Below are 6,094 nucleotides of genomic sequence, written 5' to 3' on the forward strand. Positions count from 1 at the left end.
CGGGGTTTAGAATGACCAAGGTGTAAAATACCTTTTTAGTAGTACAGTTGTAGATGCTAGATAGAAAAACTGAAAGTAAATTCACCAAAGATTTCGGTCTTTTAGAGCCATTTGATGCTGCTTTAGGGGTGTCGGGAGCAGTGGCGCCCCCTCTGGCAGAGCAGCTGCAGAACGAGCCCTGGTTCCACGGACCTCTAAGCCGCAGGCAGGCCGAAAGACTCCTGACCAAGGATGGAGACTTCCTGGTGCGGGAGTCAGGCACCACACCAGGCCAGTACGTCCTCACTGGACAGCAGGGCAGCCAAGCCAAACACCTGCTTCTGGTGGATCCAGAGGGAGTGGTGAGTAAGATGGTGGTCCTTATTAAAACGTTCTATAATTCTTTAACATTAATGACTATTTAACTTCTGTATCTTTCCTTTCACAATTTGTAGGTGCGCACCAAAGACCACCGCTTCGAGAGTGTCAGTCACTTGATTAGCTATCACATGGACAACCGCCTGCCAATCATCTCAGCAGGAAGCGAGGTGTGTCTGCAGCAGCCAGTCGATCGCCGAGCTTGAGTAAAAAAGGCTGATTTTTCTCCACCACCCTTTTTAGAGAAAAAAAACTCCTCCCTTTCCCTCTCCCTTTTTTTTTTTTTTTGCCAGACTCTTTTAGAGAAGGACTTTTTTTCCAAAATGGGAGTGTAAGCTAATCATATCTTCACAGAAACACAGAATTTTGTACCGCATCAACCACCGGCCATGAAATTAAGAAGCAATGCAATCATTCTACTTGAAATAAGCGATTACAAAAAGCCAAACGATAAGGCGTCTGAAAGAGAAGCTGAAGCGTAATGGATATGACATCACTTCCCCAACACAATATCGTGTCTTGAAATAAGACTGGGGTGCACCTGTAACCATGGCAACAGGCCCAGGCATTTTTAGAGTCAAGAGTTGATGTGAATGTACTAAAACTGCAGAACCTTTGTAGCACTCTAAAGATTCACATCTATGGCATTGAGCGAAATCCAAAGACTCAAGCTTCATATTGGTCGTTCATTTTCAGAGAGCCGTTTTGTTGTGGTCGATTTGTAAATCCTCGCATTGCCGTGGTCTCAAGACTGTTTGATGAATATGCAAAACTTTAAAGAGAATACAGCGCTCATTCTCCAATCACAGATGTCACCGTCCACGTCAAATGAATCACATCCTTTGTAATTCCTACTGGAATTTCCAGTGTTCCCATCAAGGGATAACACTCAAAATGTCTCTTATTCTCACCCTCACAAAACCCTTTACAGATCCGAACATGATGCCCTAGGAAAATTGGGAATTTTGGCTTTTTTGGGAACACCCCTGAACATATGTGAAAGCTTTAGCAGCAAAGAAGCTGTGTGGATTTTTCCTTATGCAATTAAGTAGACTCTGTGAGGAACTTACGCTGCTCGTTATGAGGTATTATGAACTAGTGTGTGGGAAAAGGGAACATTCCTTTTCCACATAACATCATATATATATCAGCCTGGGAGAAAAGGGACGAGAGAAAAAAAAAATGAAGTGCAATCTGTCAACATGGATGAGTAAGCCGGAATAGGACTGAGGGACTGCGGTTTGATATCAAACAGTTTAAAGCTTAAATATGATGTCATTTTAACCAGGAATTTGTTGCAATGATCAGCTGACAACATTATCGTCCGGTTGGTTTTATTCTGGGAAATGGAGGTTCTATTTTTCTTTGTCTTTGCCTCTATTCGCATCGACTATCAATTTTCACGTGTATCGGAAGTTTCAGCTGCTTCGGTGTGTGTTCAGAGCCTTGTTACAAGAGAAAGTGGGAGGATATGATGCGTATCGTGAAATATGCATCTTTTTTTTTAAGGTTCACTATAATTACTCTGCATTTGAATGATGCATATTGCAAGGGGACAGTCCATCCAGGAAGAGGAACAGCACTCCAGACGAAATCTGAACGTGTCTTTGCAGCCACAAGTGCAGTTTTTTGTTGAAGCCACAGACAGGAAACCACTTTTTTCATGTTTGTTTGCTCTGAAATTGATTGTGCCTTTTTCACCGAACACAGACACAACGATAAAACACAGTCGCCTTTTGTGGTCCTATGGGTAATCATGACACTTTCTTTTCTGAAAAAATAATCAACTGCAAAAATGACACAAGTTAAGTGAGGCTTAGTACAGATTTTGGGAAAGCAGTCTTCATTTTCTTCCGCATGTTAATTCTGCTATGCTGTTTTTACTGTGCTTAGTTTAGTGCTGAACTGTGGGTTAAATGCATTCGTTTAGTATAACGTTATGTTGCTTAAACTTGCGTTTGTGAATAAACACCTTGTTCTGTCTCTTATTCGGAGACCAACATTAGATGCCCTGTAAGACAACATGTAAATAAGCTTTGCTTATGCTAATAGCTATGTCTAAAAACCAGTCATTTACTGTGTGGATCTGTGTCAAATGTATCCCTTGGGAATTTGCAAACTCGCAGGATTGTACTGGGGAAAAAAACAAAGGTGTAAGATTTGACTAGCTCTCCTGAAGACAACGCCATCACATTGTGTTCATCACTCACGTCTATGTAAATGATAAGGATTTGCTTAGTCAGATATACAAAGGCCCTTTATCTGGATGCTTTATGAAGTCTGAAATGGGCAACTTTTATTTTTAGCCTTTTTAGTGGATGCAAGTTGTGTATTTTGAGTCATTGGTCAGCATTCATTCCACATTATAAAATCCAGATGGATTCCAGCTGCAGCTGTATGTGACCAGCCCTCACGCTTAAGTGATTTTTAGCCTGTTATAATTCAAATTTATGCATTGAATGTTTTTTTTAAATCATTTGACGTCAGTTTTTATGTGCTGATGGCACCACAGATCTGGTCACTCTGGTAATGGAGTTTAAACAAAGTGTGTTTATGAGTCTGTGTGTGCGTGGCTGCGTACATACATAGGGCTGGAATGGTCTGGAATAATCTGGCTATTACGACTCTGACTCACCACTCAACAGTTTGCTCATTTTCATATTTCACAGCTGCCTTTTGTTGCATGGAAACCCTTCCTGTTATTGTGGTAATGGTGACTTTTGTGTTGTGGTTGGTTGTTTGCGATTTTTGAAGCCAAAGGCTGTCTTTTTCTTATTTGCCTATATAATTGTTGCTTCTTCTTTTTAAAAAAAAACAAAATACATGTTTTTGATTATTTTAATAATTCGTTTTATGTTGTTGTTGTTCTTTGGGGAAAACATAAATGTTTACACCTGTATCAAACAATAGATTACATATATAAATACATATATATCATTCACCTTTCTGCATTTCATTTTTACCTATTGCCTTGTTTAAATGATAAAACGGACATTTATTTGAGCGGCTCTGATCTAGATCCCTTTTATATACCAGACAGCTTCAAATAATGTGCATAAATCTATTGCTCAAGGGGTTCACAGGCCCTAAATGTGTCAGATCTCAGATTCTTATTGCTGTAATGGCCATGACATTATTCAGTAACACTTTACATTAAGGTTTCATTTGTTAAAATGAGTTAACTATATGAGTTAACTTGAACTAACAATGAACAATACTTCTAAAGCATTTATTAATCTTAGTCAATGGTAACTTCTACATTTACTACACTCTTAATAATAAAGGTTTCAAAATGAGGTTTTCTAATGCAACTACCATGAACAAGAAATGAACAAATAGATTTTTACTAACTTTAACAAAGATTAATAAATGAAACATAATGCTCATTGTTAGTTTATGTTAGCTAATGTATTTGCGTATTAACAAATAAGACCTTATTGTAAAGTTACCAATAGTTTGTGACATTGATCATATTATTACTGAATAAATAACATGAGAACAGACTATCTGTATTTGTGTGTGCACTATTGAGCAATATTTTGACAGTCATTCAGGACCTTTCAGTGAACAGTAGAGGAATTAGAGATGAACAATAGGTAGATGAGAGATGTTGTGAGGCCATTGTGTAATGGCAGGTGGACAGTTAGCTGGCATTTTCCACAGCTGAATAAAACCCATTTTACAGGGGGCACTGGGTCCCTGTATCCTTGTCAGAGCATAGAGCGAGAACGCATTTCACTTCAGGGTTTCTTCAGAAGAGAGGTTACGGTTGAAGGAAAAAGTGGAGACCCACAACGCGCAGCGGCAAACAAGGACCTGGCCCGCTCTCCTCCAGTCCCTCCCTTCAAGTATTGCTCGCGCTCTCCAGTCGGCCGTGGAGCGTTGGAGAGAGATGCACCCAGAGCGCCCGCTGCCCCAGGCCATGCCCTCCTCACTGGGCAAAAACCTGAGAGATGCAGCCATGGGGATGGGCCGTGGCAAAGGCATCCTGGGAGGAAATGTGGCGTATGGAGCTATCCAGTCTCTTAAAGAGTGCCTCTACTTCCTGCTCTGCTGCTGGTGCATCAAAGAGATCCTGGACTAAGAAAGAAAGGTAAAACAAACACAAAAAAAATAGGAAAATAAATGATTGTGAGTAGCCTATGTACCAACGTAGCATACAATCAGTGTTATTTCAGTATTTATAGGCTACTACTAATTCAATTTTATAAATATTTTAAAATTGGCTTCCAGTTTTATGTTTTCAGTTTTTTGTATATTTTTATTTAGCTTTAATTTCTTTTTATTTGAGTTTTAGTCATTTTAGTAGGCCTACTTCAAATCAAATGTAACATTTCAGTTAGTTGTCACGTTGCAACATTTCTAATTTTCGTTTAAGTTTTTCATCAAATATTTATAATTTGTTTTATTTCAACTACGGAAACGGGGTTTTTAATAGTTTTAACTTTTGTTTTGAAAGTTGACAACAAAAAAGGAAGTAATTTAAATGTCAGGTTTCAAGAACTATAAGATATTAATGCTAAGCAGTATTTAATGCTCATTTATATCGATGATTCAAACATTTAATGAAACAAAGCGAGGGCTCACAGACATTTAGCCTTGACCTTGTTTAATTGTGTGCAGTCTACTGATGCTACCGTTAGGGGGCGCCCCATGCAACCCCAAAAATCTACTGAATGTGTTATTCTAAATACTAGTAAATACCATGTTACTAAACCAGTATATTAATTGCCAGATCATATCTAAAGCAGATTTACAGTGTTATTTATTATGTCTTTTTCTTTTTTTTCTTTTTTTTAGAGTTTTTGAGCCAATGGATGATTCCTCACAGCTGTGTTGTTGATGTGTTGTCCTGAATCCAGATATCTTCACACATGCATAAACACACATGCCTTACAAGCATCAGAGGCTGCTGTATTAATGCACTTTAAAGCAGTATTGTTAAATTGTGCAATAAATAAAAATAATATATAAAAAAATGATTGTGTATAAACTGGTGTGTCCCCCCCATGTAACAAAAATACATATGCAAATACAAGTTGAACAAATACAGAATGCCATAAATATGCTCATTATAATACATACTAAACATTTTACATGGTTATGAAATGGGTTATGAAGTAGCATATCATATGCTTTATCAGAATAAATAAAATAAACTGAGGTATTACACTCAAGGTCAATGTAGAGTCACTTATCTGTCTGTACACTGTACAATAATATTGTTGGTTTAACTTAAAAAAGTAAGTAACCTGGTTGCCTTAATATTTTGAGTTCATTGGAATTAAAAATTTGAGTTAATACAATGAAGGATATTTGTTTAATCAACAGACACTCAAAATATTATGTTATCTGAACCACATGAATTGGAGTTTCTGAAGAAGATGTTGGTTGCGCTATCTATAATGTAAAACTTGTCACCATGCACAATGCCTGGGTGTTTTGAGTGTTGATATGGCATTATTTTTGTACAGTTGCTAATGACGTAGTTGTAGCATGTTAAAGCAGATGTTGGGGTATTCTGAAGTAAAAAAGTGATATAAGCACATGAACAGTGATATTAGGGTCCCTAGATATGGCTCAGATCTCTTTAAAAAGTCCAGGCCTATAGATTTTAAAAAAAATATATTATATATTATATATTTTTTTGTTATTATACAGTCTCTCTCTTTTTTTTTTAAATCAGTATGTTTTCGAGACAAACAACATAAAACCAAATAAGCAAACAATAGCAAAA

At 37.4% G+C, this 6,094-nt stretch overlaps 2 protein-coding genes across 6 annotated transcripts in view; both read left to right on the plus strand.

The window, feature by feature from the left end:
• Positions 1 to 3,294, plus strand: part of shc1 (SHC (Src homology 2 domain containing) transforming protein 1) — a 37,755-nt gene extending 34,461 nt beyond the window's left edge. For 3 of the 5 annotated variants that reach the window (XM_084089360.1, XM_084089362.1, XM_084089358.1), the window contains 2 exons: positions 106 to 341; positions 435 to 3,294. In XM_084089360.1, the coding sequence (XP_083945486.1) occupies positions 106 to 341; positions 435 to 563 (365 nt within the window). In that variant the 3' untranslated portion in view covers positions 564 to 3,294. The remainder of the gene's footprint in view (positions 1 to 105; positions 342 to 434) is intronic. The other 2 variants (XM_084089361.1, XM_084089359.1) reach the window with 1 other exon arrangement.
• Positions 3,295 to 4,108: 814 nt separating this feature from the next.
• lenep (lens epithelial protein) lies at positions 4,109 to 5,295 on the plus strand. The gene is made up of 2 exons (XM_084089363.1): positions 4,109 to 4,450; positions 5,158 to 5,295. Exon 1 carries the CDS (start codon positions 4,250 to 4,252, stop codon positions 4,439 to 4,441), a length of 192 nt encoding a protein of 63 aa, XP_083945489.1. The 5' UTR covers positions 4,109 to 4,249; the 3' UTR covers positions 4,442 to 4,450; positions 5,158 to 5,295.
• Positions 5,296 to 6,094: the final 799 nt, after the last annotated feature.

This window comes from Abramis brama (genome assembly GCF_963993115.1).
Source record: "Abramis brama genome assembly, chromosome: 17".
NCBI classification, from domain to species: Eukaryota; Metazoa; Chordata; class Actinopteri; order Cypriniformes; family Leuciscidae; genus Abramis; species Abramis brama.